This window comes from Eurypyga helias, unplaced genomic scaffold, assembly GCF_000690775.1.
Source record: "Eurypyga helias isolate BGI_N326 unplaced genomic scaffold, ASM69077v1 scaffold11036, whole genome shotgun sequence".
NCBI classification, from domain to species: Eukaryota; Metazoa; Chordata; class Aves; order Eurypygiformes; family Eurypygidae; genus Eurypyga; species Eurypyga helias.
The window spans coordinates 1-15,673 of NW_010258570.1; the positions used below are offsets into that span (position 1 = coordinate 1).

Sequence of the window (15,673 nt, forward strand, 5' to 3'; positions counted from 1 at the left end):
ATTCTATGATTCTATGAAATGTGAGTTTACAGCGATAGAGGTTTTACTCTAGCAGTAATACTACTGTACATTTAACAGAGTTCAGGGATTTATCTCACAGCAGGGGGTGCAGAGAGGCCCAGAGCTCTGTGCATCCTCTCTCATTATGGTTGTCATGTAGTATAAGGTTCCACTGTCAGAGCTCTACAAAAGTAAGGGGTCATTTCAGGGAGATACAAAAAGAAGAATAAAAACCTCCACAGGCTCTATGAGTCAGATTACAAACTCTTTATGATTCTCACTTTACTTACACCAAAACACATAAGGACTAACTACACAATCATTACTGACACTACTGTGCTGTAAAAATGATGAATACCACCTGAGAATTAGTTTGACAGCTAAGGCCTCCACTCTTCAGCCACCCACAAAATGAATAAACAAATGGTATGAGGTATGTCCCTTCAGGCTAGAAAATATTTTGCATCCTCCCCAAGCCCATTAAAAAGCTTGTTGCTTGAGAAAGAGTTACAATTTACCACAAGCTAAGAGTCACCTTTTAAACTTCCTTGCAGAAAGTGACAAAGCATCCTTACTGCTGCCAAAAGCATCCTGTTAGCTAATTGTTAGCTGACAGAAAGCAATAAGGTGTTTTATTTATAACAACTGGACCTAGCAAAAATTACTACACATTTTTTCCAAAATCAAGAATATATTTCTGTTAAAAGGCTTGCAAACTTTAATAAAAAATGATCTTCTGGGCATTCTTGACAGCCTTTGGAAGGTATAATATGTAAAGAGATAGGGCTTTTAAGTACTTTAGGTAATAACATTAAACATTGTTAATACAAACATAATAAAAAGAAAAACCCTGACTTCCTAAAATTCAGTATCACTATCCAGCTTACAATAGCAAGTCACACTATCACTCCAATAGTTTCACTCAAGTGCAGAGGATAACGTGATGGCAGCCGACTTCCCATTAACATTAACCAGGATATACTAAAGCTGTTTCATATCAAGCACCTTTCTTTACTCTTTGACATTGTTCAAGCAAGCAGGCATCACACCAAGAACATTTTTATGTAAGAAAAGATTAAACCTCTTAAAGCTATGTTCCAATTTTCACACTACCACCAATACGAAGATCTGCCAGACAGTCAAGAACATTAGGTGTTGGCAGGGGGAATACTGACAGCACCCGCTACTGATTTTGGCCACATAAGCTCACAAAGGGTGGGTTATGCTGAAAGACAAGGTAATTCCACAAGATTTCTAATCACTTCTCTTGCTGATCATTTGTAAGAGGCTTTTAGAAAGGGCAATGAGAAGATAGAAACTGTAGTGACACCAGTATTCTCACAGAAAAGAGCTTTTTTTTTTCCCACCGATCCCTTTAGAGGTTGTTGATTTACCAAGACTAGGAAGAACAGCGTACAGATAAACGCCAGCTGGGTGTGATTTACTATATAAATCTGTGCTTCATGATCCACCCTGGTGTCCTATTCGAATCTTAGGTGGGTGAATACCACAGTGCTACTATCTTCGTATTGCTCAATAATGCTTTCAGTCTCACCAGGGGTTACAAACATGTACCTTGAATAATTGCAAGCAGGATAACAATCACAAAGAAGAAGAAAGTGATGTCAAAGATAATCCGATAGATTTCATATTCATCTCCTGCCGGATCCTCTATTTCATCACCAATGCCTCCACCAGCGCGTACTCCAACGTACATGTGAAACATGTAGCACTAGAAAACACAAAACAGAAGGAAACAAAGTTTGCAGCTGAATGTAAGAACACCCACTGTTACGAATTCAGTAGCTGGCTGAACTGGTCTATGGTCTAGCAAGTATACTCTGTCATGTCATCTTTTTCTCCCCTTTGAGGTTAGGTATATTTCTGAGAGAGATGAAATGCTGCTGCACAGCTGAAGCTGCAGTATTTCATGTTCTGCCATTATGTAGTAGTTCAAAACAAAGGTTCAACTACCTTAAGCCCAGCAGTACACCAGTACAATCGTTTCAGTCACGTGCAAATAGAAATAACATTACCAAGACAGCCATCTCCTTTTCCATTTTCCTGCCTCAAAAGTGAATAACTTTCCACAACTTGTGTTTCAAACAAAAACTAAAAAAAAGAAAAAAAAATACCACCCACACCCAACCAAAACCAACCACACACAAAACAAACCCAAAAAGCCAAAAAAACAAACAAACCCAAAACCTTTGAGAATGTTTGTGCACAGGACAGGCTAACGATGGAAAAAGCCTGAGACTCATGCTGTGAAACTATGATCTGAAAAGTGGTATAATAGGTTTCTGTATATAGTTACGTGGGATGTTGACAATGCAAAATTTTCAGTTTACCATGCTAAGATTTAATAGAAAATTGTGACATCGCTCACAGGAGTCTGGAAGAGGGGAATGCTTTTTTTTCCTTTAAGTAGCTTTGCAAACTACAGCTCCAGGGTTCAATCCCTATCAAAAAGTAGTGTTGACAACACCAATAACCAATTCTTAAGACCTAACCATACAAAAAAATCCATTCTTTTATTTCTATGCCACACTTACGCCAAAATCCCTTATGCAAGAATTTGATAGAGTAACCTACAATGCTAAGTGACCAATGGCTGAAAAATGTAACAATTTTTAGATAGTTGATATTTCACCATTGAAAAACAGTAACTTAATAAGTGAATGTAGTGTTAGTTATCTAAAAAGTTTTAAAAGTTTTTTTCAATTTATAAAAATAAAAATATATTCTCTGTACTTTTTTTTTAACATTGCATTGTAAATCTGACTGCTTTTAAAAAAGAAAATTCTGATTTTACAGCATATGACATGTTATTCTAACTCATTCTTGTACAAGATCATAGCCTTTTTGTAAGTATATTTTCAGACAATTAGAGAGCAGGTCAGGTCAGAAGGAACTTCAGGTGGTCTCCAATCCAAATCCTGGCCCGAACAGAGTCTACTACAAGCTCATACAAAGTTACAACCTCCTAAGGATAGAGACTGCACAACCTATCTGAGCATCCTGATCCTCTGCGTGGCTCTCCTCAGTCAGAACACTTTTTTCACTTTATGGCCATGGTCACCTGCAATGCACTGCTGTAATGAGCCTGGATTTTTCTTCCCAAGTAACTTCTCTGCAGGCATCGGGGAGCTGCTCTTACACTCTCCCCACTGCACCCCTCAAAGCTTTCTCTACTCCAGGCCAAACAAGCCTGGTTGCCTTAGCCTCTCCACCCAGGGCAAGTGTTCCAGCACCTGACAATTTAGTGGCCTTCCACTGTTTTCAAACTGGACAAAAATATAGACATACTAGTCTGCTTCCAGAGTTTACCTAATAATTGGGCTTTTAAATGGTGTCAGTTCCCTGGAAATGACTCCTATTGTGTAACATATTGAAACACATTTCATTTTGTTCCACATGATTGCTTCTAGAAGAATATTAATGGCAATGCATCTTAAATGCATCTTAAAGCTTAAACAGGATTTCAGTACTTAAACTACTTCAGAAAGTCTTGGCTAATGACCGACCCTTCTCCTGAATGGCCAGTAGAACCTCAAGATTCAGAAGTACTGCCCTTGAACTGACTTGGCTCAGCTTCACAGCTTGTAGTTTTTAATTTTTTGAGAAACTATAGCAAAGAATACTATCATATTTCTTTTAATAATTTCTAGATATATTTGTTTAGCATATACGGGATATATCTAGTTGTTAGGGATGTTCATTATATTTGTTCCTTTGTCTTTAATTACAATCTTTCCTGTTGCTGGCTAATGATACAACTCTGAGAACAGGAATTACAAGAAGATCAGGACAAAAACATGATAGTTAAAGAAAAAAAATCCAGAATGCAAAGTAAGACTTACTGTTAGCATATCATCACATTTCATATCTGGCATATCACCATCTTCACTCTTGTTGTAGAACTTGCGGAAAAAATTGAATGCAACTACTGTATACAAATAGACTACTACTGCCAGTAATCCCACAGTAAGGACAAGCTGGAAGACAAAATTACAGGGTGAATGTAACACCACCACGGAACGATGCTAGATAATTTTCTTCGCAAAAAGAGAAGACAAGTAACAATAATCTATAGGTACTAGCAGAATAGGAAACTTACTTTACTTTTTCCCTGTCTCATTGCATATCTTTGTAATATTTGGTAATATAACTGCATCTGTTCATGTAAAGATTGTGCATTTCACCTGTTTTATTTTGAAGGAAAACTAGGCTTCAGAAACACAATTACGAGGACAAATCTTGCAAAATCTAGTGGATACATACACAGTCAAACAATCCATTAGTATCATATAAACCCCAAACAATCAGACAAATATATAAAAGTTTACTAATAGTATTACTATTGAATATTGCAATATAGTTTTTCTATTAATTTAATATTGAAATAATTTTGTTTACATCTAAAACACAAGCTGTTCCTAGTATTTTAATATCTACCTCAGAGAAGTAGCAACAAATACCCCACTGCTCAACTGCAGCGTCGCTAGAATTTTGTCTTGAGCCTTATGGAGAGTAGCTGGAAGTGAACTGCAATAACCTGCAAATTGATATTTCACTTGCACAGCTGCCAGACCTAAAAAGTTCCTTATCATAAATAATACCCTCTTCCTTCAGAGATAATTTGCTAAAACTTCAGGACTATTTTTAAAAGATAAGATGCTTCACTTTTTTACAGGTGCAGACTGATTTTTTTTCTTTTTTGTTCTTTTAACAAATCATAGCTAAGAACCTAAGAAACTGTGTTCTTCAAAGGGCAAAGGATGAAGTATATTAATTTCTATAACTTTCAGGACAAGTTTTATTTATGGAACAAAAATTGTAACTTTGCCCAACAAACGGAAATAACAGTTTGTCAAGGTGAGTTCATACTTAAGAGTCATCTGTATATGTCATGTGCTTCAGTAAAAATTTTGAAATATGACCTGTGTACATTTAAAGGTATATTACTTCTTTAAAAACGTTGACAAGGACAGTACATTTGAAGGGAGAATTAAGTCAATCACCCTTTACATTTATAAAAAAAAATTGCTAACAATTTTCTGTTTCTATAGTATCAAACTTGCTTAAAACCGAAGAGAATAAAAACAAAAACCCTGAAAAATAACTTTCTACTGATAAATTTGGAAGTGGCACTGGCCATCAGACTTCTAAAGCACCCACATATATAAAGTCAGAGCTGAAGTGCTACCTTTCAAAACCAGCATATAAACATACACAACTGAGACGACCTTTATGTTACCATTTGCAGTCACTTGTATAAGAATTATATTAGCTGCCTTGCTGGAAGATCTTCTAAGCAGAAAAAGGATGGCTTTTTTATGTTTAAAATTTGTTTACAGAAGGTTCTTTCAACTTAGAAGGTCATCAGATTTGAGGAACACAACATCTCAGTTTACATTAAATGCCATTCCTACAACAGATCTCAGTAGATAAAAAGCCTTAGTTATTTTCTTTACTGCAATCAGAAATACCATTTTAGATTCTATAGCTTTCATAAGAAAATATTTCTTATCAAAGATCTGAGTTTCTCAAAAAGTTCTCTAACAGAAAGAGTAACTGAGTCTCAACTGGATCTTTAGGTGAATCTTGATAAAATTTTAAACAGCAAACTTATGACACAGTTGGTCATAAGAGCTAAAGACTGCTGTACCTCCTAGTCCTGTTTTCTTATGCTTATAAATCCCACTGACACAAGTTCTAAACTTCATGATGAAAGAGCAATTCTGCTGTCAATCTGCAGAGCAGCTGAATTAAGTCATTAAGTGATCTTTCCTGTGTACTCCTTAAGTAAAAAAGCTGGAAAGAGATGACAGTTGATACCTGTTTCCCATTGTGGGTCACTGATGACAGGATAGTTCTTAATGTCTTGAATCCCATCGCAATGTCAAGGAGATGAGCAGCAAAGAAAAAATTGTTGTAATGGCCAAGGACTGACATGGTCATGTACCACGCTAGGTAAAGGAAAGACTAACAGAAAAAACAAGTATATCACAAAATAAAACTCATGGCTATTATCTTTAATGCAATTCAAAACACTAAGAAAAGGTAAATATTGCTTGTGCTTTTCTTTAAATAGAAAACAGTTCTTATTTTTTACATAGCATTTGCTAGAGATCTTTGAGAATTTACTTTTTGTGAAAAATGTGAAATAAGGAAATACAGACTTCACATGACATGGTCAGAATTGATATACTCTAAATTTGAATTTGTGAAACCTGATTTTGAAATTGTCAAACCTATTTGCTAATGTTTTGAACGTAAACTTTTTTTCTGATTTAAGTATTTTGTTTATGAATTTCTGTATTGTTACAGTGCAATATTAAAACCATAAGGAGGGTAATGACACTTCAAAGGACTGTGCAAGCAACAAATGGAATTTTCTAATTAATTCAAACTACTGCTTAAAACATATAAGTATTATTTAAGTATTTACTATTACTAAAAATATTAATGTCATCTTTTCCTCTATAATTTTTATTTGACTGAAAGAGAAGTTCATATTTATAGGATAAATTACCATCCCTCCCTTAGAAATAACCTAATTCCAAACAAACTCTTTGCTATCTGTAGACTTGGAGACTTATAGTTCCAATCTTCCTGACTAAAGTCAGATCACATTTTCACAGTCCAGCAGTCCTAACTCCAAAATCATTTGTTCCCCAACCATTTTTTCCACAGTAAAATAAGCTGAGTTAGGCAAGCAATAATTATAATACTTGATGATGAGTGACTTCTTAAACTGCAAGGTATTTTAAGAGTCTTGTTTAAAATTTCTCCTTTTTGTTCGATTTTTTAGACTCATTTTAATTCTAACTATTAAAATCATCAGCCTTGTTCTGTGTCACATCCTACTACCAGTTTCAGTGACATAAATGTTAGCAATTTCACATACATTAACTATAACAATCTGACTGTGCTCGAGGGATATTCAGGTGTTCATAAAGTTTATGAACAACATCAAAAATGACAATTAGAATTTAGGTAGTCAGTTTTCTCACTGTACAGTACAGTGCTTGCTTACTGCTCTGGAATAAAGCGTAACAGAAGGGGGGCGGAAACTGACTGAGGCTCTATAGACTAATACCTATGTAACTGGGAAAAGATGTTGGCAATGTCTTTTTAAGCTTCCAAGATTTTCTTCATGTATGCAGAAAATCAAATATAATAGAGTATTTCATGTCTCCATTTGAAGAATTTTGGGTTAACAAGTGAATATTGCTTTTTAGAAGGTGTGTGCATACATATACACACACTGATAAACTTACATTATCAGTGAAAACAACTCCTAATTTCCACATCTGATATTTAACGTCAATGGAATTTAGCCTGTAAAAAATAAATACATTTTGTTTTATATCAAAGCACAATAGGAAAATCACAGAACCTGTAAGAAGTGTACTGTCACATATACACAGGACACAAGCTTTTCCCCCAAAAGCTGAAATACAGAACCTTGTTCTAATTCACACTTTCACTTTGGAATAGTCCAAAAAAAAAGGAAAAAAAAAAAAAGGCAGAGAAACATATTAATAAGCACCGGTTTGAATTTATCAAAGCTAGTGCTGAACGATGCCTACAATGTTACCATGTACATACAAGTGAAAAAACCTGATGTTTATAATCCATGGAGAAAAAGAGATGATTCACGTTTCTGTTTTAAATGTGACCCATCCAAACCTAAAGTAGGTGTCAAAATACAGCAGAAAATTTGCACCCCAAAATGCCAGTTCTTTACCATATTTATAATAACATAACTTGGGTGATACAATTAGATGACATTAAAGACAAAGTGAGGCGACATGAATCCCAGTGCTTGTGTTCTTTGCTTTTCCCACTGATACAAAGAATAAAGGTGAATCAAAGAAAAATATTTATTAAAAGCTTTTGCAGAGAAGGACGTGGGGTTCTTGGTGGACTGCGAGTTAAGCATAAGCCACCCATGTACCTTCATGCAAAGAAAGCTAATGGTACTCTGAGTTCTGTGAGGAGCATGGCCAGCAGGTTGAGAGCGGTGATCCTTCCCCTCTCACTCAGCACAGGTAAGGCCACACCTGGAGGGCTGGATGCAGCTCTGGGCTCCCAGTTTCTTCCACAGTTTTTGTTGCTTTGTTCTATTAGCCAGTTAGGCTCTTTTACTGCTCTCCTCTCTTAAAAAAAATTTATGTTGTATATACTGGTAAACTATTCTTTCCAAATGTTTCCCTTGTATTTCTTTAATTACTAACTTTAGGTATTAACTCTCCTCTTATTCTATCAATACAAATAAATTTGTCAATTTTAAGCTACGTTTTTTTGCATTAGAATTAAACCCATTAATTTTCTTGAAGCATTTTTTTTTCCTTTATGCAGAAGTGATAAAACTAACTTACGAAACAAGATGTATACTACTTTTGCTTGTTACTGTATCTTGTCCTCTCCAGTTTCTGACCACTTCTTTTTAGAAAGGTTTGGATCTCTCTATTGTACAGGCTGGGTGGAGAACGGATAGAAAGCAGCCCTGAGGAGTAGGACTTGGGGTACTGGTGGATGAAAAGCTGAACATGAGCCGGCAGTGGGCGCTGGCAGCCCAGAAAGCCAACCGTATCCTGGGCTGTATCCAGAGAAGTGTGGCCAGCAGGTCGAGGGAGGGGATTCTGCCCCTCTACTCTGCTCTGGTGAGACCCCACCTGGAGTGCTGCATCCAGCTGTGGAACCCACAACATAGGATATATAGAGACCAGTTGGAGCGAGTCCAGAGGAGGCCATGAAGATGCTCAGAGGGCTGGAGCACCTCTCCTATGGGGACAGGCTGACAGAGTTGAGCTTGTTCAGCCTGGAGAAGAGGAGACTCCGAGGAGACCTTATTGCAGCCTTCCAGTATCTGAAGGGGCTACAAGGAAGCTGGGGGGGACTTTTTACAAGGGCCTGTAGTGACAGGACAAGGGGTAATGGGTTTAAATTGAAAGTGGGTAAGTTTAGATTGTGGAACAGGAAGAAGTTCTTCATGGAGAAGGTGGTAAGGCACTGGAACGGGTTGTCCAGAGAAGCTGTGGATGCCCCATCCCTGGAAGTGTTCAAGGCCAGGCTGGATGAGGCTTTGAGCAACCTGGTCTAGTGGAAGGTGTCCCTGCCCATGGCAGGGAGGTTGGAACTAGATGGGCTTTAAGGACCCTTCCAACCCAAACCAGTCTGTGATTCTATGATTCTATGATTGCACACAATATTACAAAGTAATTCTATTGTATTGACACAAAAAAATTCTAAACCTGGATCACAATTCATGAATATTAATAATAGAATGAAAAATGTCATCTGTCCAAGTTTTATCCTTAAAATATGAGTGAATTCAGTGTTCCTGAAAGAGAAGAGTTGCTGACAATGACGAAACAACTAGAAATAATGCTGGCAGATATCATACACCTGCTATATATGAAAGCACATTGTATTTCTGTGCCAGATGTTTATATGGAATGACTTGAGGCCTCAGATGGAATACCAAGAGTTAAGCCCTGGTCTATCAAGGTCTGATTTCCAAAATTCTTACTAGTATAGCCAGAGCCTAACCACATAAAAGTAATCATTTTATTTTAATATTATGCCTCTAAGGAATACTTTGCCATCAAAATACTAAACTAATACTCGTATCATATGCAACAGCATTTACTCTTTAATACAAAAAATACTAACCTAATTTTTACATATAAAACTAAAAGGTAAAAGACTCAAGGTGAACCTCCTGTAAAGTACTATAAGCACTACATAGATATAAGTGTAGCTACTGAAAATGAAAACCAGCACTGAATCAAACTTAGGTCAATGCCTCTACTTTAAACAGTCTACAGCCTATTTTAATTAAGATTTCATTTATCCTTCTGAAGTATATTAGTCTACTTGAACAAAAACTGAAAAGCAGAAGAAATGTAGAAGTTTTCTGACTCATGAAAGACTTGACGCTCTCATGTTTATACACGGCAGATCTTTCATACATACATTGTACTTCTATGCAGCAAACATTTAGATGATACAGTAACTCATTTAGGGTCATTTTTTTTGCCCTTTATTCAGGGTGAATTATACTTTTCTACCTTCGCTGAACTTCCACAGGACTAAACATTTAGCTCAGAGCAGGTAAAAGAGCACAGTTATATTACTGATGCTCTGTGAAGACAAAATTAACATAAGCACAGAGACTAATGTTAAATTCTACAGTCTATTATCTAGTTAAACAAGGTTCAACAGACACTAATATTCTTTTTTAACATTTCATTTCTGGGAGTTTTTTACCTATGCAAATACAACAAATGAAGAGGTTAACAAATCTAAAACTTCTCATAGGTGGTACAAAATTTTTAAAGAATGAGAGTTGATCACAGTTTACTAAGCACACTGATGGTACGGTCAGCAATTGGTTTTGCTTTATTATTCCCTCCATGGTAGACAGCAACTCTGTAGAAACTAAAGCCTAAGGTTTCACCTGACTTTCTCCCATGAAGACTCAGGCCATAGTCACCAGGTAATATTTACTGTCTGATTAAGTTTCCCTTGGAATATCATTAGTTAGTATTACAGTGGATGAATTTCCTAGTCTGAATGAATTTTTATTTGACTTCATTCTGCACCATTGAACAGGTTGTCATACACTGTAGTAGTCTAATTATAGTAGCTGAGTTCAGAGACAGTGAACAATGGCACAGTGTGAGAATGCACAATGTGAATAAAAAATAGGAAAATTGTGAGAAATTGCCCGTATTATGTTTGGCTGCAACCTGCACTAGTATTTCATCACCTTCAACAAAACCCAGACTTTTTACAGCTTCTTTCCTAAGGCCTACTGCATTCAACTGTTCCAAGTATAACATAGTAGGTTATTCTTCCCTTAAAAAAAAAAAAAAAAAATCTTCAGGCAATCAAATGATACTAATATTAACTGGAATAAGAAAATTCTGAACTTCCCACCCTGAATAATTTTAATGTTTGTACATCAGAGCTGTTCAGGGCAACTACAGGGCATTAACAGCTGAGGAACAACTATCATTAAGTTCAAAATGCAAAATAGCCTTGGAGCAGCATTTAACCTTTTTAAAAAATGATAGACAAACTAAAACTGGGAAGAGTCAGTTTTAACTAGTTAGCTCTCCAGATTAACTTTCTTAGCAGACATTGAAATTTTCTGTTAAATGTTCTTTCAGGGGTCTAAGCTAACAGAGAAAACAGTTCAGAAACATGATCCATCTTTCAAAAGCTATAAGAAAAATCATTAATGAAAATATGACCATTCTTACCAATTAATGAGTTTCATTGGAGGTGTTTGGGAAGATGTTCTGTTAATGTTATTTTTACAATAGAAAGCACCCCATCAGATTAGAAGCATTAATTATTTATTAATTGGTCAGCTGGGTAGGAAATACCATTTTTATTGCATTGTGTTGAAGTATGCTCCCTTTATTCTAGGCAATAAATATCAGCAGGTGATATCTTATAGAGAATGGTGTGAGTTGACTATTACAAAAAGCAAGGATTGAACAAAACCAAAACAATTAGTTACTCAGTGTCTTTAAGCTATCTGTCTGTCTTGGAGACACAGCACATAGAATAGATTATTACTTTAAGGTATCCTACGCAAAGCCTCTGCAAGGCTCAAATAGGCTTAAGATTCCCAAGTAAATAATCAAGAGAGGAGATATCTTACATTAGCATACATAAGTGAAAAGGCTTGAAGTTGCGTTTCTCACATATGCATAATTCAGGGAAGAAGGAGACCTTTTATCATCTTTCACATTCTGAGGCCAACTGCACTTATTTTTCGTACACTTCACATTTATGATATGGTTTATCTTCTCATTAAACTATGGAAATCTCACATTTTCCAGGAGAAAATTATGCACATTTTTCTCTTCTTGAAAGGTGAAGAATTCTACTGCATGAGCATTCAACAGAAGCCTTGCTTATTTTCCCCCAAATTTGCCTTAAGTCACTAGCTGCTGCAGATGCCTGAGCCTCAGCCGCCTCTTCTATTGACTCTGACTAGACTAAGGACTGCAGAACCAAAAGCGTTAGGAAGGCAAAGGGACTGAGAGGTAATCCTCACTATGACATCTCTGATAAATAACTTTCATCTCTGTGTCTTTGATATTATCCTCTCAAATATACTTCATCCTTGCTGCAGCTAGTTGAACACCATCCACCCCAGATGGGAAACTTATTCAGTGGAAAAGCAGTGCATTGTCTCAAATTCAGTGCGCACATTTTGTCTTTTCTGTCTAATCTACAGTAAAGTTCCAACTGCATCATTCCCCTTAGCTGGTTTAATTTAAATAATACTGTAATATGTTTGACTATTTAAATATTTAATTACAGTCTTAAAGTTTAAATACATATTCTTAAAAAAATACTCAGGACTGCATTCATAAGCTGAATGGCTATTCCAGAGTTAAAATGTAAGAGTACACCAAGGATGGTTTTATGCAGTGAATCAGTGGGACAGGCAGGAACTTCTGAAGGAGCATGGTCACTTCTAAGTAGACTTCTCTGAGTCCCTTGCAGAAAGACAGATGGAAAGGAATCCCAGGTTATTTGCACACAGAAAAAGTTAAGAAACAGAAGGAGTTGGGGTCAAGGAAACAAAGAAAAATCCTGGTTCATTTGTATTGGCAATGGAAATGCAACATGTTGCATTTCCCTTCTGTGTTAAGAGAGAAATAGGTGTCTGGTCCGGCCTCAGCCACCTCCTGCCAGCACAATGAGAAGCAGAAACACTAGAGCTGGCATCTGCACCAAGTCATTCCATTCTCTATTTTTTTTCCCCAAAAGTGGTGCAGTAAGGGTTCAACTGCAGTGTTTTTCCCACCTCTTTCTTCATTGAACTGTAAATGTATTTCAAAAGTTGAATCTGGAATATGCCTAAGTTTTGGCCATGTCATTAGAATTCATTATTGAAACTGGTAAAAAATGAATACATGTACCTTCCTGAAGCACATATATTTTATGTGAATGGTTCTGTAAATTTCTGTCATGGTTGTTTATGTTCCCACAGCATATTCACCTGTTATAAGTATGGAATGATTTCTCCAGGAAAGACATGAAAGATGGATGAGACTGTAACTTTTTTTTTTTTTTTAAGATATATATAACATGGAGTAGACGTTAAAGATGTAACAAAAAAATGGCATCCTTCAGGCCTGATTCTGAAATTGTTTCGTCAGCCTTCTCTGACTGCTACATTCTGATCTGTTTTTTAAGATTATTTGCAGAAACATTACTTCAAATTTCTTCACAAATACGAATCATGAGCACACAAGGAAGGGAAAGTAGGTCTATTTTCTTTTTACACCAATAAATAAAAGTAATAAAAACCAAAATTATTTTCTAAACTAAAGCATGGGTCCTAGTATAATCCAGCAGCAAAAGAGTAGGTAAGAAAGCATTCTGGAAAGTACTTATACCACAATATTAAATTTTATCTAGTACTGCAATTCCACAGAGTTCATGGGTCTTAACACTGCACCAACTGATTGTTGAGATGGTCTCAGGTTTGTTTATTTATTTACTCATTTATCCCTCTTTACAAAAGATGGATGTTACAGATCCATCTTTACAAATTCAGCCCTTGATTCAATGCAATTCTAATCTACAAGCAGTCCTACTGTCTACCTCATATAATCCTTGCAAAGCCGCTGATAAAATGTTGCTTTTAAAGAAAGCTAAAAATAAACCCTCACATTAGAATATCCGTGGCATTAAAAGTCCATCTGTTAAAGCATATTCTATCTATTTGAGTATTTTTTTATGACTCAGAACTGGAAAAAACATTTTTGCAGTGCTTTACAAAACTGGAGATGTCCTTTCCCTAAGAAGGAAAATGAATGCAATTACGCTGAATGCCTAGGGTTTCTTTTACAGGTCTGTCTCTCAGATGATAGGCAAATACACAGTTTAGGGAAAATAAATTACAAAAATATGTGAAGACTGATCATCCAACTTCCAAGAACTATTTGGTCACTTAAACTTATTCCATCATTTCTTTATAATCAAAACACATAGTTCCAATGTTGCCCATTCTTTCCAGCTGAGCTGAGCAAACTATGAAAAGGAGTTTCCAGCCCAGTTGTAATGACACTATCAAAACAGCAGGAACGTGATGCATTCAAGCAGCTGTGCAATGAACTAAATCTTCATACATAAAAAACAGTGGAGTCCTGCATATATGTTTATAATGAAACAAATGCAGTATATCATTAAACTTAAAAATTTATCTTACATAGCTATGAAAGAGCAGCAAGAAAATTCATAAGCTGAAGGGACAAACCTTGAATGCTTGATTTTAACAAAAACCACCAAAAAAATAAACAAAAACACCCAAACAAAACACACAAACAAAAAAAACCCACACTACAAACAAACCAACCAGTCACACACACAAACCAGAAATAAATGCTTACACAGCAGATAAGGAGCTATCCTTCTTTGGTTTCTTCTTTTCTCGAGCATCACTGAAATCAAGAGCAGCTTTGTCCATTCCAAGTAACTCACTGATCCTGTCACGTCCATAGAACTCCCCATATTTATCCATGACCTAAAGTCAGGAGGAATATTCAAGAGAATCAGTTGTATAGACCAGCTGGTTTTTAGCCTGGTTTCTCAAGACATGAATTTAACATACACAATCTTTTTCCTCTGTTTGTTTCCAGCTGTCTAACATATCAGTCAGTATTTTTTTTTTTTCAATAGCAATCAATTCAATAGAGGCAAGAGGTGGGTGTCAAAGATAAGATGTTCCTACTCATTTAACAAAAACAGGAGGAGAAAAGCAACCCAGCAGAAGGAGAATAACTAAATCAATACCATCACTGACAGAAAAAAAATGCACTGTAGGTCACACAGGAAAGATGTTTTGAAAATCCTAGCTACATAAAGAGCACTGATAAAAATAAGATTTCTCAAAGACAGTATTTGATCTTTACTAGTTACACCTTTTAAGAAGAAAAAAGAAAAACATATTTATGCTGTTTGATAAGTTTTTTATTAAATAAAATAAGGAAGTATTTCACATCAAAATAGTGGTGGAAAATGTCCTCATTTATTAACTAGCTCCATTGCATAATTTTATGACCTTATTTTTGTTAGTTAATAATGCAATGAAACAACAGTACACCCAGAATATGTAGGTATCAAAAGATCCTGAAGAGAGGGTTACAGCTAAAATTTTCAGTGAAGTGAAACTATCCCCCATCCCTTTTATACAAAATTTAACGTTTCATAAGAAACTTCTGAAAATGAACATTGACTTGCTCTCATTCTCACTGAATACACTGCTTCTTCCGAAGTATTATCTGTCTCTTCTCATTTTCAAAGGAATACTCAATGAAATACAAAATTTTGCATAACAAGATCATAACAGAATGACTCCTCCAGGTGAGGTGGTATTTTACCAGCTTTCTGATATCAAAGCTTTAAATCTTTATTGATATCAATGGATTCAGCCAGGAAAGAGTTAACTCTCTTTACAGTGGCTGCTAGGAAGCTGTTCCTGGATGCAGGGAGCAGCACTGATAAGTTCTTAGCTGGCGCTGGGGGATGCCTGCACTGAATTCAAGGTCTTTCTCTTCTTCTGATCCTGCAGCTGCATTCCCAGCTCTCGCGGTCTCGCTACAGGCAGTGCAGGGGACACACAGTT

At 36.1% G+C, this 15,673-nt stretch overlaps 1 protein-coding gene across 1 annotated transcript in view; it reads right to left on the reverse strand.

The window, feature by feature from the left end:
* Window positions 1–1,575: 1,575 nt before the first annotated feature.
* The window catches only part of LOC104511674 (ryanodine receptor 2-like), a gene marked incomplete at its 3' end in the record, with an annotated part of 26,826 nt that continues 12,728 nt past the window's right edge, over window positions 1,576–15,673 (reverse strand). The window contains exons 8-12 of the mRNA XM_010154389.1: window positions 14,439–14,572; window positions 7,287–7,347; window positions 5,842–5,988; window positions 3,864–3,998; window positions 1,576–1,732 (exon numbers count right to left, since the gene is read on the reverse strand). Of these exons, the coding sequence (XP_010152691.1) occupies window positions 1,576–1,732; window positions 3,864–3,998; window positions 5,842–5,988; window positions 7,287–7,347; window positions 14,439–14,572 (634 nt within the window). The remainder of the gene's footprint in view (window positions 1,733–3,863; window positions 3,999–5,841; window positions 5,989–7,286; window positions 7,348–14,438; window positions 14,573–15,673) is intronic.